The sequence below is a fragment of the Prionailurus bengalensis genome, chromosome B1, assembly GCF_016509475.1.
Source record: "Prionailurus bengalensis isolate Pbe53 chromosome B1, Fcat_Pben_1.1_paternal_pri, whole genome shotgun sequence".
Classification (NCBI taxonomy): Eukaryota; Metazoa; Chordata; class Mammalia; order Carnivora; family Felidae; genus Prionailurus; species Prionailurus bengalensis.
The window spans coordinates 76819253-76839995 of NC_057344.1; the positions used below are offsets into that span (position 1 = coordinate 76819253).

Sequence of the window (20743 nt, forward strand, 5' to 3'; positions counted from 1 at the left end):
CTGAGCATGGAGCCTGATGCAGGGCTCGATCCCACACCTGGGAGATCATGACCTAAGCTAATATCAAGGGTTGGATGCTTAACTGACTGAGCCACCCAAGCACCCCAGTGTAGTTAGTTTTATATGAAATAAATTTTCCATTTGTTCTTCATTCATTATAAGAGTACATTTGTATAAATGGAATTTTAGAAACCATGGAGACTTCATTTCATGGGGGTTGATCATTTGCTTTATCTGTACTATAAAGCTGATATTTTAACCTAGATAGTTGTCATAGTATGTTCTGTTATATGGATAACTGAAAACTGAAATTTTTGTATTTTTTTCTTAGCTGAATGTAGATATTCATATCCTACCTATTGTTCCTTATACCATGTTGGTTTATTATAAAAATTAACATTTGTGGCAATAGAGAAGTGTTGGCAAACTATGGTCTTTCTGTGGATTCCAGTTGGCTGCCTGTAAATAAAGTTTGGTTGGGACACAGCCACAATGACTTATTGGCTTATTATATATGGCTGTTTTCAGATTGTGACAGCAGTATTGAGTTGTTGCTACAGAGCCCATTTTGTCCACAAAGCCGAAAATATTTACTATCCAGACATTTGCAGAAAAAATTTGATGAATCTCAGGGTAGAATTGAAGTTTATGATACTTTAGTTTCTAAATTTTTGCTTGGAAGTTTAATTTGGTGTATTTATCTTCACAGTATTAATTTTCTTAATTTTCTTTCATTTTTTCTACCTTTTTCTCCATATTGTTTTTCTACTTAACAACTTACTTAGGCTTTAGATTTCATCCATAATAGAGTTTATCTCAGTGCTGATGGAGAGTAGAAACTAGTTAATAAACAATTGCTCTGAAGATTTTTGGTGTGCTGTGACATAGCCAGTCTTGTGTATATATTTTTTAAACTTCAGCTGTGCTTACATTGTAGTTTGTATTTCTCTGCTTAAAGATTTTGTGGCCTTATGAGTTCTAGGTTAAAGAAAAGTGGGAGAGTTACTGAGCTGGAATTTGTGGATAATGTGAAAAACATTTTTGTATCTTCTTCATCCAACTTGCATACTAAATAGTAGATAATAGTACTCTGCATTTGATTATTTTTTTTTATGAAATCACAGAAGAAAAGCTGAAGTCATGCTTGGACATGGATTGTTTTCATTGCTAGCAGAAAGACTCATGCTTCAGACAAATTTAATCACAATGACCACGTATAATGTTTTGTTTGAGGTAAGAATATATTTAGAATTTAATCTTATTTCATATTTTGAGAATGACTTTATAATTTAGTTGCTAATGTCTAGATAAAATAAGGTAATTTAGATTTGATACACAGTTTTGAAATTAGTTATATAAAGCACATATAGCTGCATCTTAAATCTATTAATCTGTTAATTATTAAACAGTATGGACATCTCTGTTAAGTATTTCCTCCATTGTATTGATTGTTTGATGTCTTGTTTTGTAATTAAGTAGAAATAGAGTTACAATGTTGAAATAATTTATTTTATAAAATACAGAAGATGGTTAGCATGACAGCATTGGACTGTATACTTAACATTGATTAGTGCTGACTTATGTTCATTTATATTAATGGTACAGTGATTATGCTAATCTATTGTTTTCCTTCTGTAGATTCTTATAGAACACATTTGTACTCAAGTGATACATAAACAGCATCCAGATCCTGATTCTTCAGTAAAGATACAGAATCCTCGTATGTATTTTATATACTTTTATTTTTTTGTTTTTGTTTTTATGGCCATTTAATTGACATACAATATTGTATAAGTTTAAGGTGTACAACTTAATGAAACAATTTTATATATGTATATATTGTGAAATGATTACCACAGTAAGGTTAGTTAACACATCCATCACAGTATCTTTAGAATTTTTTGTGTGTATGTGTGGTGAGAACTTTTAAGATCTACTGGTTTGGTAACTTCTCATTGTACAATACTGTATTGTTAACTGTAGTCACCATGTTGTACATTAGATACCCAGAACTTACTCAGCTTATAACTGGAAGTTTGTATCCTTTGAGTACTTTTCCCCATTTCTCCCCTTATTTTTTATACTTTTAATAAGTACTTTTTGGGGTGCCTGGGTGGCTCAGTAGATTGAGCGTCTGACTTTAGCTCAGTTCATGATCTTAATATTTGTGGGTTTAAGCCCTGCATCAGGCTCTGTGCTGACAGCTCAGAGCCTGGAGCCTGCTTCTCCTTCTCTCTCTGCTCCTTCCTCACTCGTGCTCTGTCTCTCTCTCTCAAAAATAAAATTAAAAAAAAAAAAGTACTTTTTGCCAATAAAAAGAAAGTCACTGAGAAAAACCTGAAGTTGATATTGTTGAGAACATAGTGTTCAAAGAATATTTCATTATAGGGAATAATATAATGCTACTTTTGTTTTTGGTTAATATTGAATATAACATCTAATTAACCTTAGGTTATGTGGAAATGTTTATATAAAGGTTTTGAAGAATTGTGTATGTAAGATACTGATTTAATGTATGTTCAGATTTTCAGTAAAGTTTTGATTGCACCATTTAGTGATGTCAGCCCAAATTACATGAACCATGGAGGTAGCTTTCATCTTAAATTAATGTCAAGTTAGGAATACCAAGTTTGGAATTGAAAAATATCTGCTTTTTTTTTTTTATTGTTTATGAACTTAGTCTTGTTGAACAGTCTTTTCTTTTGATATTTAGAATTCTTAAGCACTTGTACAAAGTGTACATTTTTCATCTTTTTAAGATTATTGACATTGAAATAACTGACTTATAGAGTTTTGAAATTTAATTACCTTTTGTGCGGTGAGTTGTGTTTGTGGTACTCTGTTTCAGTACTAGTTTTTTTTTTTTTTTTTTTTTTAAATTTTTTTTCAACGTTTATTTTTATTTTTGGGACAGAGAGAGACAGAGCATGAACGGGGGAGGGGCAGAGAGAGAGGGAGACACAGAATCGGAAACTGGCTCCAGGCTCTGAGCCATCAGCCCAGAGCCTGACGCGGGGCTCGAACTCCCGGACTGCGAGATCGTGACCTGGCTGAAGTCGGACGCTTAACCGACTGCGCCACCCAGGCGCCCCTCAGTACTAGTTTTAAAAACATGTCTGGGAAGTTTAATTTTCCTCAGCCTTCAGGGAGACTTGATGTTATTATTTTAGAGAGTAAGAAAAGGAGAAAATCTTGAGTATATGTATATAAATATAAATTATATTTTATGATTATAGAGATGACTTATTGAAGTAAGAATTTTAGAATGTATGATCTATGTAATATACTATCTCAGAAAGACACACACTATAGTATGGTGTTTAAAAGCGTTACCTGCCCAGGTTTTTATGTTGTTTATGTTTCTTAATAGTTGTGTGAATTGCTTAATTTCTGTGTGCCTCAGTTTTCTTATCTCTAAAAAGGGGATAAAATCAGTATTTAGCTATCATTGTATATGGGTTTTCTTAAAATAGTACCTCATGATAGTATATTCTCAAAATTAAGTGTCTGTTATTGTCATTACAATTGTTATTATGATTATTATCATCATTGTAATCATTTTCCAGGCAGAGAAATTTTTCAATTTGTCATTAGAAGAAATCAGAAATTACTTCCCAAATGTCTTTTATTGTATGATAAAATATCTTCGTATTTGCTGTTTTGCACTCACCAAAAACCTTGGCAAAAGGCTAGTTCAGAAGTTCTGAATTGTTAATTGGGTAAAAACTTAATATATTTATTTAATTTTAAATTCAGGGTTATAGATGTTTTTGTTTCTTTATAGTTCTGGATTTAAGTATATATTTTAAATAATTTTTTTCCTTAAAGCTAAATACTAGAAATTTAGACAGCATTATTTTTAAGACCATTACAATAGCAATTTCATTTGTATTTGGGGTGTTGAATAGGTTTTAATTTTATTTGTTTTTTAACCTAATTTCACTTTTTAAAAAAATGTTTTTTTAATGTTTATTTATTTTTGAGACAGAGAGAGACACAGCATGAGCAGGGAAGGGGCAGAGAGAGAGGGAGACACAGAATGTGAAGCAGGCTCCAGGCTCTGAGCTGTCAGCACAGAGCCCAACGCGGGGCTCGAACTCACGAACCGTGAGATCATGACCTGAGCCGAAGTCGGACGCCCAACTGACTGAGCCACTCAGGCGCCCCCCTAATTTCACTTTTAAAATTTGCTATGATAAATGGAAAGCTTTGTGCATGAAACATCTATTTTGTTGAAAAGCTGAGAACTTTTTCTGAGATTTTGATTACAGCTTTTGAGTTTGAGATCAACTTTACTAATTGGCAGAAATTATGGAGAATTGTTAGTTTTACTGTTATTTAATTCATAGATAACATAATTTTATTTAATATAACCTTTTAAAATTTGGCTTTACTTTCATACATTCTAATGATGAAATAAAAAATTCCTTATTTATGGAGGCTTTCTAAATAGATGTATTGTCATTTTTTTTCTGCAGGTGATCATTTTTTTTTTATAATACAAGGATGTTTTCAGTAGACATCTATGTCAGGGAAGCTAGAGAAATATATTAATGATCTTCTATCATGAATTTTTTGTAATGTTTTGGTTTTTACTAATTTATGAATTGTCTTACAGAGATACTAAAAGTAATTGCAACCCTACTTCGAAATTCTCCCCAGTGTCCTGAAAGCATGGAAGTTCGCAGAGCCTTTCTTTCTGATATGATTAAACTTTTTAATAACAGCAGAGAAAACAGAAGGTAAGGTTTGAATTTTTTTCTAAGAAAAATTGCTTTAAAAAATACTGTGCAATGAATTTTCCATATGCTTTTTTCATTAAGGGTATATAAGTAATGTACCTTATATTTAAAGTAAGTTTTCAGTACCACCTTCTTTAATGGTTTTAATAGATGGAGGTGCCTTTTTTTTTTTTTGGCTTATTTTGTTTTGAACTTTTACTTTTTAGAATTCTTAGAGATGAGGGTTTTTTTTTTTTAATTTTTAAATTAAAAAAAGTTTTTTTTTAGTAATTCAGTATCCTCTTACAATTTTCAGGAGCTTGCTACAGTGTTCTGTATGGCAAGAATGGATGCTTTCTCTTTGTTATTTCAATCCCAAGAATTCTGATGAGCAAAAGATAACAGAAATGGTTTATGCAATATTCAGAATCCTACTTTACCATGCAGTCAAATATGAGTGGGGTGGCTGGCGTGTGTGGGTAGATACCTTATCAATCACACATTCAAAGGTAAGTGTTTTTAATGAAAATTTATTTTAGTGTTATAAATGTCTATAATTTTGTGTTTTACTCATTTAAAAATTTTATGTACTTAAAAGCAAGGAAAAAAGACATTCTCTGAAAGCACAGTGAAAGAACAACTAAAAGGAATCACTAAGAAGAAAAATTTTCCAATTTCTTCAGAATCAAAACGAGGTTTCAAATGTTATTTTTATGTATGCTTAATAAAGTGAAACCTCATGGCATAGCATAAAGGAACTTACATTTTCAAGTAGCCATTTTCACAGATACGGTTCTCTGAATTTTAGGGTAGTTTGAAGCTTTTGAACACAAGGTGGCGCAGTATATTCAAAGATGAGAAGGTATTTTAGTAATGTAAGGTGGTTGAGTTAACTAGAAAAGCTTGGGCTAATGTGTGTCCTTTGGTCACATTGCAGTCAGTTAAAAAATTGATTTGGGAGAATCTGCTAGTCTTTTATTTATTTTTATTTTTTTAATTTAAGCCAGTGTAAGTTATTTTTATATAGCTTTTCTTTAAAATTTTTTTATGAAATATTCTACACCTACAAAAAGGTATAAGGAATAATGTACCTACCAGTATTTATGACATTGGGTTCTCCATCCCAGTTTTCTTTGTCTATCATTGTTATGCCGTCTCTCCTTCCCCACTAACCTTAATTTGGGTGTTTTCATTATTTCTATTTCCTTCTTATGTATATTTTAACACATACACATCTCAACAGTAAATGATTTATATTTCATGTTTATACTTAATATAAAGAATATCACATTAAATGCATTTTTCTGTAGCTGGCTGTTTTTACTTACCATTGTTTGAGATTCATCCATATTGACCCATGTAGTTGGGTTCATTTTCTCAGTTGTGTTGTATTCCATGGTATGGCTTTATCCATTTACCAGTTGATGAACATTTTTGATACATTTTGTATATATTTGTAAGTTTCTCTCTCTACATTCCTAGAAGTGGAACTGTTTACTTGTAATATGCAGATGTTGAACTTCAGAAGATAATGCAATTTTTTCCCCCAGATTGGTATATTACTTTACATACTCTCCAGTGATGTATAAGTGCTCATTGATTCACATCACCTCAGCACTTGGTATGGCTGGAGTTTTAAAAATTTGCACATTTGGTGAATTAATTTTTTTTTTTTTAACATTTATTCACTTTTTGAGAGAGAGTGTGAGCAGGGCAGGGGCAGAGAGAGAGAGGGAGACACAGAATCCGAAGCAGGCTCTAGGCTCTGAGCTGTTAGCACAGAGCCGGATGTGGGGCTTGAACTCACAAACCGTGAGATCATGACCTGAGCCAAAGTCGGAAGCTTAACTGACTGAGCCACCCAGGTACCCCATACATTTGATGAATTTTAAATGCTGTACCTCCATAATTTTAATTTACATTTACTTATTGTTTTGTGGGAACTTAAAAAATATATTCTTGTTTTAATTTTTTGATTGCTGTATTATTTATGAATATCTTTTGTCAATTTATTTACTTAAGTTTTAGAGTTTTGTGTTTGTATTTTCTGAGGAAATTTTACATTTCAAATATTAACGCAGTAAAATTTAGTTTCTTTCATGGTTTATGGATTTTGTATCTGGTTTAAGAACTCTTTCTATACTCAGAAGGAATATAACCATACAATTATATTATTATAAATTAACTAGAAAGAATAAAGAACAGAAATGGTAAATTTGATATATCTTTAAATGTTTTTTTTTTTTTTTTTTAACTCTCATAGTTTATTATTCTGGAATATTTTGCCATTCTTGTGGAATATATTGCCAGTTCCTCAATGTACTTATTTAGGTGCTTGAATAACTTTTAGTTATTTGAAAGTACCTAAGAGTTACATATTCTGCTTTCTTCTTACTCAGTGAGAGGAGGGTGTGTTATTATCATAAGGATTTACAAAGATATCTTAGATTGGAAGATACCTCTCTAATTTATGTTTGAGAATAATGCAGTGATAAATAAGAAAAAGATTTGATTTTATAAAAATGCTCTTAGTCACTACATTTTTTGAGCTGACTAGTCTAAAACGGGGTTCTGCCAAATATGGCTTGAGGATCAAGCCTGTGTTTTTATAAATAAAGTTTTATTCAAACACAGCCACTTCCATCTATTTTTATATTTTCTGTGGCTGCTTTCATGCTATAAGTATTCAGTATTTGCAACAGAGACTGTATGGCTTCCAAGCCTAAAATATTTACTTTTTGGTACTTTACAGAAACTATTTGCTACCTCTTGTTGAAATTAATTTAGTTTGTGCTGATGCCCACATCTTTTGATTTCTAGTGTAGTAGGCTGCTGCAGTCTGGACTAATTTTCTGCTAGTATTGTATTCCTCTTTACAAAAGATAATGAGAAAAACAGGATTGAGTTTGGGTCTTACATACATTTGGATTGGATTTCAGATCTAGGGAAATTCTAGGTTAGGGGAGTATCAGTATAAACTAGATTTTTCAAAATTTCAAATTACTATATGTTAATTCTGTGCTTTTGTACATACTTTTGTTTGTTCATGTCCTTAGGAAGAATGGCTAGAAGAATATAAACTTTAGATCAGTAATTCTTTTTTTCAAATCTTTTTATTACTTTTTAAAGTTTATTTATTTTGAGAGACAGAGTGGAGGAGGGGCAGAGGAAGGAGAGAGGGAATCCCAGGCAGGCTCCATGCTGTCAGTGTGGAGCCCGATGTGGGCTCAAACTCATGAACCATGAGATCATGGCCTGAGCTGAAACCAAGAGTTGAACGCTTAACTGACAACTACCCAAGTGCCTAGATCAGTAATTCATAAAGTACAGCCTGAAGACATTGCGAGCCTACGAGTCCTTTTCAGAAAATGTGTGAGGTCCTCCTTTCCCAGCTATGTGTCTTTTGAAAGTGTATTTTTTTATATACATAAATCAAAACAGTATATAATACAACACATTGAATATAAAAACAGATACTAGAGTGCAACATTATTAAGCTAGAATTTAAAGAGATTTGCGAAAATGTGAAATCCTAGCACTCTTCTCATTATTACTATTATCTTCTCATTATGTTATTTATACTAACATATAATGGATTTATTGTTATTTTGGAATGTGTATTTGTAAAGTTTCTTAGTCTTAATTTTTAATATGATAAGTAGTAATAGATATACCCCATAAAAATAAAAAGTTTTGGGGAGCCACAGTACCTTTTAAGAGTGTAAAGCATCCTGAGATGAAAGAGCTTGAGAACTGCTGAATTCATAGAATATTTAAGGACAATAGTCTTTTAATTTCCTATGTACAGGATTAGGAGGTTAAACTAGGAAATACCTCCAGTATCTTTGAATTTCTGAACATTTTTGACTAAACATTTATATTTAGTTACCAATCCCTTTGTGTATGTAATGAAGTGAACATGGGCTTTGGACAAAGGATAGTTCTGGGTTTGAATTCTGGTTTATAATATTTTGTGGTTGTGTAAACTCAGACAAGGTTCTAAACTTTTTTTAACTATCAGTGTCTAATCTAGAAATGGTAAATGTGGATATGTATAAGAAGTTAATGAAAGAAATCACAGAAAATAGAATAAATTCTCAGTGACTATTTTCCTTTGTTACAGCTCTATCATTCTTCCTATTCATCTCTTTGTTTTAATTCTCACTTCCAACACACTAGTTCAGACCCTGAGTCACTTCATGTTTGATATAAACCTAACTTTTAAAATAATTACTTATATCTACAATAATTTGTGTAGTGTGTATTCTGTGAAGTGTTATAATAGAATTGTGACTACCCAACTTAAGAACATGCTATGTGGTTCTCCCTTCTCAACCCCCACCTTAAATCTAATCTCTATTTTGAATTTTGTGTTTATCATTTCTTTCTTTAAAAAGTTGAAAAATATATTCCTAAATAATATATGATCTGATTTTCCCTATTTTTGTATTTTATGAAAATGACATCATACTGTGTGGATGCTTCTATTCCTTATTTTTTCTCAAACTTTTTGTTTTTAGAATTATTTAAAAAAATTTTTTTTTTCAATGTTTATTTATTTTTGGGACAGAGACAGAACATGAATGGGGGAGGGGCAGAGAGAGAGGGAGACACAGAATCGGAAACAGGCTCCAGGCTCTGAGCCATCAGCCCAGAGCCCGACACGGGGCTCAAACTCCCGGACTGTGAGATCGTGACCTGGCTGAAGTCGGACGCTTAACCGACTGCGCCACCCAGGCGCCCCTTTTAGAATAATTTTTGTTGTTATATACAGCTTTGGTTCATTCATTTATACTGCTATGAATAAGTCAAGATGCTCAAAGGCAACGGTTTTACTATAGTTGTCAGTTTTATACTTCTTATAACTGTGGCTCCCAGTAAGAAATTTATAGTGACCATGTATGTATGTACACACTCACATGCATTCACCCTTTTCTCATACACCTGAAACAGAGGTTTCAGGAAACAATATTTACCCTTACTAAACTTTGGTATATAGGGATATATTCTTAGGTTTTCTTTTTTGTTAAAAAATGCTAATGATGCCCCAGTAGGTTGATTCTGTGATCTGCCAGGTGAATTATCCTCAGTTTGAAAAGAGCACTGCTCTAGGAAATATAAGTAGGAGTAGAATTGCTAGATCCTAAGTAATGTTTCACCCTCTAATCCATGACACTTTATTTATTTATTTATTTAAATGTTTATTTTGAGAGAGAGAGAGCAAGCGAGCGTGCACGTGTGTGCATGCACAAGCAGGGGAGGGGCAGAGAGAGACAGAGAGAGTGAGAGAATCCCAAACAGGCTCCATGCTGTCAGCACAGAGCCCAACGCAGGGCTTGAATTCAGTGAACCATGAGATCCTGACCTGAGCTGAAATCCAAGAGTTGGACGCTCAACCAACTGAGCCACCCAGGTGCCCCTCATGACACTTTAAAGTTCTTATTTTTGCAAGCTTTTGTTTTCTGCCTATGTTAAAAAAATTTTTTTTTCTTCCCTTTAGTGATTTGTAGTTCTTCATACATGTCTAGATCATTTCTACTCTGGATATTTCTAATGATCAGTAGCCTTAGGTATTATTTTCCTGTAAGTTTATTATGCTAAAAATAACTGACGTAATGTTACTCCCTCCACAAACCCTTTGTTTTAATTTTCATAAAAAGGCAAATAAAGTTTTTTCGTTTTTTTTTTTTTTTAAATTTTTTTTTTCAACGTTTATTTATTTTGGGGACAGAGAGAGACAGAGCATGAACGGGGGAGGGGCAGAGAGAGGGAGACACAGAATCGGAAACAGGCTCCAGGCTCTGAGCCATCAGCCCGGAGCCTGACGCGGGGCTCGAACTCACGGACCGCGAGATCGTGACCTGGCTGAAGTCGGACGCTTAACCGACTGCGCCACCCAGGCGCCCCCCCTTTTTTTTTTTTAACAAGAGTTTCTACTCAATCTTTCATTTCCTCTTGAACAAAGGATTTCCTGCCTTACCTTCCACTTAACTTTTTAAAGTTATATCATTCTTTGTTACAAAGCTTCATTTTTGTTTATTCATGGCATGAACTTTGTGTTCCTTTGTAATTAGCCATATCCTTCATAGTTTTCAGGATTTAACTACCTCAACCACTTATAGCGCATTCTGTGTGAATTCACAGCACTTAATTTTCTCTTGGTATTTCTCTTAAGTAGTCTCTCTCTGTCTCCCTCCTTTTCCCATTCCCATTTCTCCCTCAGCTTCTCTTCCTCTCCCCCTCTACCTGTCCTCTCTACTCAGTCTTCTCCACCCCTCTGCTCTATTAGGTACTGTGGGTATCTAGTGCAATCTGTGCTGCCTTCTGTCCCTGCTGCTGCCATCTATCACTGCCTAGCTAACTCTCTCCCCCTTTGTTGGTTTCTCTTTCTTCTTTTGGCCACTTTTCCTCTTTCCTGTCCCTCTCTCTGTTCTTACCTTCAACATTCCTTTCTCCATTCTGTACCCTCTGTCTTCTCCTTTCCCCCAGCATATGTCTCTTTCTCTCTGTTCTGTCCTCAGTGAAATCTGTGTTTGTTTTGTCTCTGCTTGAGTGGTTACATACTCTGTGGTCTCTCTCATTCATTTTCTTTTTTTCTTTTAAAAAATACATTTTAAAGTTTATATTTATATTGAGAGAGAGAGAGCGCACAAGCAGGGGAAGGGCAGAGAGAGAGGGAGAGATAGAATCCCAAGCAGGTTGCATGCCGTCAGCGTAGAGCCAGATGCGGGACTTGAACTCATGAACCAGGAGATCATGACCTGAGCTGAAATCAAGAGTCGAATGCATAACTGACTGAGCCACTGAGGTGCCCCTCTCTCATTTGTTTTCAATCACCTGTGTCCAAGTCTTACAGTAGTTGTGTACTGCTTTTCTTCCCATTTCTACCTTAACTCTTTTTTTCTTTTCCACTACTCCCTTTCTTCCTATCTTCTTGTATTTGAGTACCTCTAGCTACTATGAAAGATAGAAGGATGCATCAGGAACAGATCCTATCCTAAAAAAAGTTACTTTCTAATATGGGAGATAATATTTTATATATGTGTGTGTGTGTGTGTATGTGTGTGTGTGTGTATATATATATATATATATATATATATATATATATGTGTGTGTGTGTGTGTGTGTGTGTGTGTGTGTAAAACACTAAAAAACAAGGCAGGAAGGAATAAATGCCATAGAAGAGATACTCACAGTGAATGGGTAGACAGCCTCACATGAGGCTATCTGAGACACTGGTAGAACAGATGTCATTTGATGACAGCGTTGAAGGGTAAATAGGATTTGGGCATGTAAAGACTGGAATGATGAAAATCACTGGTGGAAGAATTGACATAAACAGAGGTACAGAGGTGGTGTTACTGAGGAAAAAGCATGGTGAGTTGTTGGTTTTCTTGGGAATATGTAACGTACATGAAGAAGAACAGTAATGAGTGATACAGCCAATGTTTGCCATTTAATTATGAGTGATCCTATAATATCTTACTATATTTGTTAGAAATGAGCTCTTATATCTTATTTTGGTTGTTCCTTGTAAGCTCTGATGAGTAGGGACAAAAGATTTTATACATCTTTATATCTCCTGTAGAATTGTGCATAGAGCAATGTGGCAGTTGCACATTAAATATTTGTTGCAGGAAGAAGGAAGATCTACACCATCATTGTTTGGGCTGTCTAGTTTAGCTGTCACATGGTACCGGGGCACTCTGTATGTGCCTTAGCATCTCAGTCTTCTGTTATCAGTGACTGACGAAATAGCTGCAGCAGCTGTCTTGAAAGTGTGTGTACCATAACCACACACAGTCTGATTTGGGAATCTCTCATCAGAGTAACTTGAGATGTATATTTTATTATAGTCTCCTGCACTTCACCCCAGAATCTTAATCTGAATCTCATGGGATGTTCCCAGAAATCTGTGTTTTAAAGTTAGCCCTTCTTATGCATTCTGTATTTAAAGTGCTCCTCTGAGTGTACAGAGAATTATTTTTACTAACCTTTATAAAATTCTTCCTTTCCTGCCTTTACACTAAGCTGTTAATATAATATGTTCTTTAGAAAGTATCACAGATACAGAGGAATTATACATAAATTGAATATGGACCCCAGTTAAGACCCCTTAATACATTTTAAAAATTAATGAAAACGTTTTATGTCATTCTGGGAGCATATGTTATGGTGTAGAGAATGTTGAAAGAAGAAGTATAAACTCCACTTATAGAAAAAAACCCAAAAGTATGCTTTGTATATTTTAAGTATATGTATTTATAGTTTATGTGTATATTATATATAGTTTATATGTTATATATTTATAGCTTATAAAACTATTACATAGAACTATTATTTATATGTATTTATAGTTTATATATTATACATAGTTTACATATACAGTTTTAATTTATGTTTTTCTTTACTCCAGTGACTTACAGCTTTAAACAGATATTAAAACCTTTACAAAGAAAATAGTTACTTTATGGAGAGGCCTGTCTTGCTTGTTTTGGGCCACGAACCAGTCTTTGAGTCAAGTTTTAGTATTAAAATTACAAAATGGAATAAATGCTTATTAAGTCAATTGTAGAGTATTTTTATCTGAGTAAAACTAGACTTATTACTGTTTGCTGCTTAAGTATACTTTTAAAAATAAATGCTAAAACTTTACTTAATGCTGTGAGGGGGAAAAGAAAAATTTAAAATTGTAGTATACATTAGTTCTTGTGGTTTTCACCTTTAAAGCTTAATAAATGTCGTTTAGTTTTATTTCTCTATGTGAAAATTTTTCATTAATGAAAATCTCTTCTCATAAGGTTTTACAAAGTAATTTATTTGAATATTGCTATGTTAATTACTTTGCATTTTTAATATCTTGACATCTGTATTTGAAATGGATAGCTGACATTCTAAGGTGCTTCAAATGAATATTTACTAAAGTTCAGGATGGAGCTAAAGTGATTCAGTAAGTAGGTGAACAGTTTGTAGTGTGTTGTTAGAAATTCTGCCAGAAGTATTGAGACCAAATTTTTTTCTCTAAAAATATTCACTCTGAAGCTTTACATTTTTATACATGTGATACTGAAGTGATGCTTATTTTTTCTTTGTGCAGCCATTTAAAATCTCAATATCATAAATTTATAACATGGATCTTGATAAAGTACTGGTGTGTAAAAAACTAATGTTGCAGAATTGTATAGCTTTTGCAGAGTTACATCAGGATACATTCAGCTGCTATAAAAAGCCAAAGAAACTCAATTGCAATTTTATTGTCCAGTTTGATAGATTTCCTGCCACCTTTGTAGTAGGGAAGCTGTTTGTCACTGTATCTCTCTCCTCCAACAGCTGAACTAGATTTTATAAGCAGTAATAGGGTTTTCTAGTGTAACTGCCTTGTGTTGGTTACTTTGGTCTCAGGGTTTCAAATATGTACCTGTTAAGAGTAACCTTTGTAATTCCATTATTTTCTTAGGTATTTTCCAGGTTGTTATTGTTGATCCTTTTCCTTTTCCTTGTCTTTTCTTTCCTTTTCCTTTGCTTTGCTTTGCTTTGTTTTGCTTTCTTTAATTAAGTGGCTCTGTGCCCAATGTGGAGCCTGAACTCATGACTCTGAGATCAAGAGCCGCACGCTCTGTTGACTGAGCCAACCACGCATCCCACTTTTCCTTTTTTAAAATGCTTTAAATTTAACACTATCTTGAGGAATTAATTGATTCCGTTTTCACTTGGTATGCTAGATTGCTTCTACTCTTCAATTAAAATTTAAATTAAGGCATTTAAAATATCCTGAATTACGAGAACTGTTAAAAAAATATCCTTTTTCTTTAACAAGTAAAACTCAAACTTTCTCTTATTTTTATGGATTTTACTTTTTAAGTAGACCCATGGCCAGCATGGGCCTTGTACTCAAGACCTTGGGATCAAGAATAGGTTGCTCTACCGACTGAGCCAGCCCCAAACTCAAAACTTTAGGTACTATATTTTGTCTAGGCCTATATTGCCATGAAGTAGGATGGGTCTGTGACTTATAATAATCAGTGAGTAAAAGTTATTCACACTTACATGAATTTCAGTGGCTGCATATTATTAGGTATATACAGTACATCATATTATGGAGCCGTAAAGTTAAGTGCAAAAGCTGAGCTTTATGACATCTGAATGTTATCAGGTCACTTGTAGTTATAGGAAGGAAGACTGAGTAAATAAGGTAGTTTTAATTTTTTTGGCATTCTCCAAAATTTTATTTGGAAAAATTGGTGGATGTGATATTTTAAAAATCTATTGATTTGTGTTACAATGTACTGCACTAACACCATAGTTTAACTTTTCCTTATCTTTGAACAGTGCTGGGCCTGCTTTTATATAAATGTCTCCTATTTTGTAGGGTAAATTCCTATAATTCCAGGAGTCTTTACATGTATTAAGAGGTTCTAAAGGATATTGCTAAATTACCATCTAAAAATTTGTACCCATTTATACTCTAGTTTTTATGAGAGCACCTGTCTAAACAGTTCTTAAATGGGTCAAGATGACTTTTTATAAACAAAGATTAATAGGTTATTAACTGTATGATATTTTATGTCACTGTGCTTCCTAACTTTATCTAGATAAATCAGGATAATACTACTTGTCTTTTAGGGTTGTTCTGAAGATTATGTGTGTCAGTATGTGACAAATGCTTAAAACATTGTACAATAAGCATTCTCTATATCTCAGCTATTGCCACAGGTATTTAATAATATATCTGGACCATATCCATACCAAAATGGGCTTAACTTGATATTTATTACTAAATATGTATTTTTAAGCATGTTGCAGAACTAGGGAGCAACTATTATTTTAGATAGATTTTCATAATTTAAGGAGGTTTGAGGGTAGAATATATTTATTCTTTTAAATAAATTTCTTTTAAATTCTACAATGTTTCCATGTGTTAATATGATATTTATAGAGATTAAGAAAGTACTAAGTGGTTAGAAGGCTTCTGTTTTGTTTTATTTTACTTATTATTTAAAAAATTTTTTTAATGTTTATTTTTGAGAGGGAGAGAGACAGAGTGCAAGCAGGGGAGGGGCAGAGAGAGAGGGAGACACAGAATCCAACGCAGGCTCCAGGCTCTGAGCTGTCAGCACAGAGCATGACATGGGGCTCGAACTCATGAAATGCATGACTATAACCTTAGGAGAAGTTGGATGCTCAACCAACTGAGCCACCCAGGTGCTCCTATTTTATGTTAGCTTGGTTTAGAGTGAGAGTGGGAGAGGGACAGAGAGAGAGAGAGAGAGAGAGAGAGAAAGAGAGAGAATCTCAAGCAGGCACCGCACTATCAATCCAGAGCCTGATGCAGGGCTTGAACTCATGAACCACGAGATCATGACCTGAGCCAAAATCAAGAGTCAGAGGCTTAACTGACTGAGCCACCCAGGTGCCCCATGTGTCTGTTTAAATTGCATCCTCACTTGGTGTTAATAAGAAAGTATTGGTCAAAAATCATTTTATGAAAGAATAAAGTTTGTTTTTTATATTTATTAGGGTTGCTTACTAAAAAAAGTTAAACTTCAGACCAAAAATTGATTTAACTTTGATGTAACTTCTGTATATTAGACTACTTAAAATTTTAGAAGGAAATGATTGAGTGTGTTAATTTACTTTCCATATACTGGATTTTTCCAAAACTCTATTCAGAAAAATTGGTGGAGATAAATTTTAAAAAATATATTGAAAATTAATTTAAAGCCTTTGAGAACAAATAGCATTATATCATACAGCATATGTGTAGGATTATATATATGATACTCTTTTTAAAAATTTTTTTCTTAAAAAAATTTTTTTAATGTTTATTTATTTTTGACAGCGAGAGAGACAGAGCATGAGTGGGGAGGGACAGAGAGAGAGGGAGACACACAATCTGAAGCAAGCTCCAGGCTCTGAGCTGTCAGCACAGAGCCCGACGTGGGGCTCGAACTCACGGACCGCGAGATCATGACCTGAGCCAAAGTCAGACACTCAACCGACTGAGCCACCCAGGCACTCCTATATGATACTCTTCAAGAGGCCATGACAGCCCTTAAAGCACTGAAATAAGATTTTATTCAGGAACTATTGCAACAGGGGAAAAGAGACCTGAATGTATAACTGGGCTCAGTTCTCAATACAACAAGGAAAAGTGGGGATTTATAGGCAAGGAAGAGGGTAGAAGTGGGGAAGAGATTCAGTGGGTAGAAAATTCATAAGAGGACACATCTTGGATAGAGGAGATTCTGGTTAAACAGACTTAACAGGTTTTTTTTTCTAAAAGCAGGCCAGGTTGATAAGATGTCACTGGGGATGGTGGGGTTGAGAAATTGAAACAGAAATCAGGTTGATCAGTTATTGAAGGTGGGACCCTGAATTGCCACTTGCAGCTTTTAAAAAGAAAAGCAAAACTGGAGGCATCACAATTATGGATTTCCAGCTATATCACAGAGGTGTAGTCATCAAGACAGTATGGTATTGGCACCAAAACAGGGTCAGTGGAACAGAATAGAAAAGCCAGAAATGGACCCACAACCATATGGTCAGGTAATCTTTGACAAAGCAGGAAAAGACAATCTCTTCAACAAATGGTGTTAGGAAAATTGGACAGCAACATGCAGAAAAATGAAACTGGACCACTTTCTTATGCCATACACAAAAATAAATTCCAAATGGATGAAAGATGTAAATGGAGACATGAAACCATAGAAACCCTAGAGGAGAACACTGGCAGTAAGTTCTTTGACATCAGCCTTAGCAACTTCTTACTAGACACATCTCAGGCAGTAAGTTCTTTCACATCAGCCTTGGTAACTTCTTACTAGACACATCTCTGGAGGCAAGGGAAACAAAAGCAAAAATGAACTATTGGTACTTCAAGATACAGCAAAGGAAACAAAAAACAAAAAGCCTACGGAATGGGAGAAGATATGTGCAAATGACATATCTGATAAAGGGCTATAAAATCTACAAAGAACATTGCAAACTCAGCATCCAAGAAACTAATAATTCGGTTAAGAAATGGGCAGAAGACATGAATATATATTTTTCCAAAGAAGACAGCCAGGTGGCCAACAGACACATGAAAAGATGCTCACCATCACTCATCATCAGGGAAATACATATTGAAACTACAATGAGATACCACCTCACACCTGTCAGAATGGCTAAAATTATCAACACAAGAAACAACAGATGTTGGTGAGGATGTAGAAAAGGTGGAACTCTCATACTGGGAATGCAAACTAGTGCAGCCACTCTGGAAAACCAAATGGAAGTACCTCAAAAAGTTAAAAATAGAGCTACCCTATGATCTAGCAATTGCACTACTAGGTATTTACCAAAAGGATACAAAAATGCTTATTGGAAGGGATATGCACCCCGATATTTATAGCAGAATTATCAATAATAGCTAAATTATGGAAAGAGTGCAAATGTCCATCAACTGATGAATGGATAAAGAAGAGGTGGTATATATACACAATGGAATATTACTCAGCCATCAAAAAGAATGAAATCTTGCCATTTGCAATGATGTGGATGGAACTAGAGTGTATTATGCTAAACTAAATAAGACAGAGAAAGACAAATACCATATGATTTCACTCATGTGGAATATAAGAAACAAAACAAGAACATAGGGAAAGGGGAAAAAAAAAGAGAGAAGCAAACCACAAGAGACACTTAAAAGACAGGGAACAAACTGAGGGTTGATGGAGCGAGGTGTGTGGGGGATGGGCAAAATGGGTGATGGCCTTAAGGAGGGCACTTACTGCGATAAGCACTGGGTGTTATATATAAATGATGAATCACTAAATTTTACTCTTGAAACCAATATTTCCCTATATATTCACTAACCAGAATTTAAGTAAAAACTGGAAACAAAAAGACAAAAAAGATATGGAGGGTGGGGATTCTCTCTAAACTGACTTAACAAGATCCTTGCTGAAACTCAGAGATGCAGGTATGGCAAAGACAGGGCTTAATTGAGTAGCAGGATCAGAGGAGCCTGACTAACTTTGGTCCAGGAGAGAGTCTTTTTTAATGTAATACAGTTGTTCTACTTTAAACTTTGCTTTTTGTCTTTCCTTGACAGATTATATATAGATATGTTCCATTTTTTGTTATTTACTCTTTTCATTTTTTTTGTAGAGGGTTTATTTTAAGCTACATATGAGTAGAATAGTATGGTTTATAAGTCAAATCCATTTGAAAATAATTTTTTAATTTTTCTGTGGTAAATTATGTAGTTGCCTTTTCAAGTGGTGGGTAAATAAAGCTTGTCCTTACCTGTAGGATAAAATTTCATCTCCTTCTCTGGGTTCACAAAGCCTTAAATATTCTAATGCCTGTTTAGCATTTACATGCATACTTACTGTTTTTATTGTTCACCACTTCTAGAAATACTTTAATCTTATTGCTTTACTGAATAACTCAAGTGTCTTAAATGAACCATGTTCTTTGACCATCCATTCTTATGCACGTTAAAAATTTTTAATGTTTAGGTATTTTTGAGAGAGACAGAGCACGAGCAGGTGAGAGGCAGAGAGAGAAGGAGAGAGAGAATCCAAAGCAGCCTCTGTGCAATTAGTGCACAGAGCCTGTTCTGGGGCTCGAAGTCATGAAACTGTGAGATCATGACCTGAGCTGAAATCAAGAGATGCTTAACTGACAGAGCCACCCAGGTGCCTCTACATTATTAAAAATTTTTCTGCACATCATCTCTCTTTGTTTTTAATCCTTTTCTATCTTGCAAATGAGTATTTATTGCTGAAGTCCAAACTTAAGTGTCAGCATTATTCTGCTATTTCCAGGTGCTTCTAGGTATTTCTAGGCAAATTATGTAATTTCTGTATATTGCTGGTAATATAGTGTATAAAACTCTGAACTACACTTCAAATTACTTGAAAAAGTCTTTTTAAAAATGTAACATCTTTTTTTAAAATGTTTGAGAGAGACAGAATCCTAAGCATGCTTCTTACTACTGTTAGCGCAGAGCCTGATGTGGGGCTCTAGTCCACTAACTGTGAGATCATGACCTGAGCCGTTAAATCAAGAGTTGGATGTTTAACTGACTGAGCCACCCGGGTGCCCCTGAAAAAGTCTTTAAAATATTCCCAAAGGGTACACAAAAGGCATGAACAAATGGAAAAACATATTTCCTAGAATAGGAAGACTCAACATCATAAAGTTATAGTAACATGATGTTTCTTTAGATTATTTTGTAAATTTAGTGAAGTATTGAGATAATACTAACCAATCATTTTTCTTTTTGTGGGGAGAAAGCTATTTAATTATTAAAGGTAATCATTAAGGAACAGTACAGTAAAATGCATAGAAATAACCAGGTAAACTCTGTAACAAGCAATGACAAGGGGACTGACTCTACTAAATACTACAACATACCAAATGTCATAAAATTTCAAAATGTATTATTGACACATGAAGAGATAGGCTGACCTGGGAAATACAAAGTCCAAAAATACATGACATTTCATAAAGACTTTAGCATATTATAAATGATGCATCTCCAGTCAGCAGGGAAAAATGGACTCTTTAATAAATGGTATTTGTATAATAGAAGTTTCATCTAAGGGGAAAACAAGTTGGATCCCCAGGTAATTTAAAATATGGATTAATTAACTGGTAGGGAGAGAAACCATAAATAGGTACTAGAAGAAAATCCAGAGCAGTATTCTTTAACCTTAGATTGTCTAAGAATTTTCTAACTGTAATTTAGAATCTAGAACCATTAAAGAGGAAAGACTAATAGTTTTTTACTACATTAAAACAAACAAGAACTTTGTGATCAAAAAACAATACTATAAGCAAAGTCAAAAGGCGTATGACATATTGGAAAAACAATTTAGAACCAGTGCAAAGGTAACATTGCTAACATATAAAGTCTTCCTAGGGGCGCCTGGGTGGCTCAGTTGCTTAGGGGACTGACTTCGGCTCAGGTCATGGTCTCACAGTTTGTGAGTTCAAGCCCCGTGTGGGGCTCTGTGCTGACAGCTCAGAGC

At 34.2% G+C, this 20743-nt stretch overlaps 1 protein-coding gene across 8 annotated transcripts in view; it reads left to right on the forward strand.

Moving 5' to 3' along the window:
* The window catches only part of LRBA (LPS responsive beige-like anchor protein), a 786930-nt gene that overhangs the window by 162636 nt on the left and 603551 nt on the right, over positions 1–20743 (forward strand). For all 8 annotated transcript variants that reach the window (XM_043567604.1, XM_043567611.1, XM_043567619.1 and 5 more), the window contains exons 19-22: positions 1125–1233; positions 1639–1720; positions 4619–4742; positions 5038–5230. In XM_043567604.1, coding sequence (XP_043423539.1) covers positions 1125–1233; positions 1639–1720; positions 4619–4742; positions 5038–5230 — 508 coding nt within the window. The remainder of the gene's footprint in view (positions 1–1124; positions 1234–1638; positions 1721–4618; positions 4743–5037; positions 5231–20743) is intronic.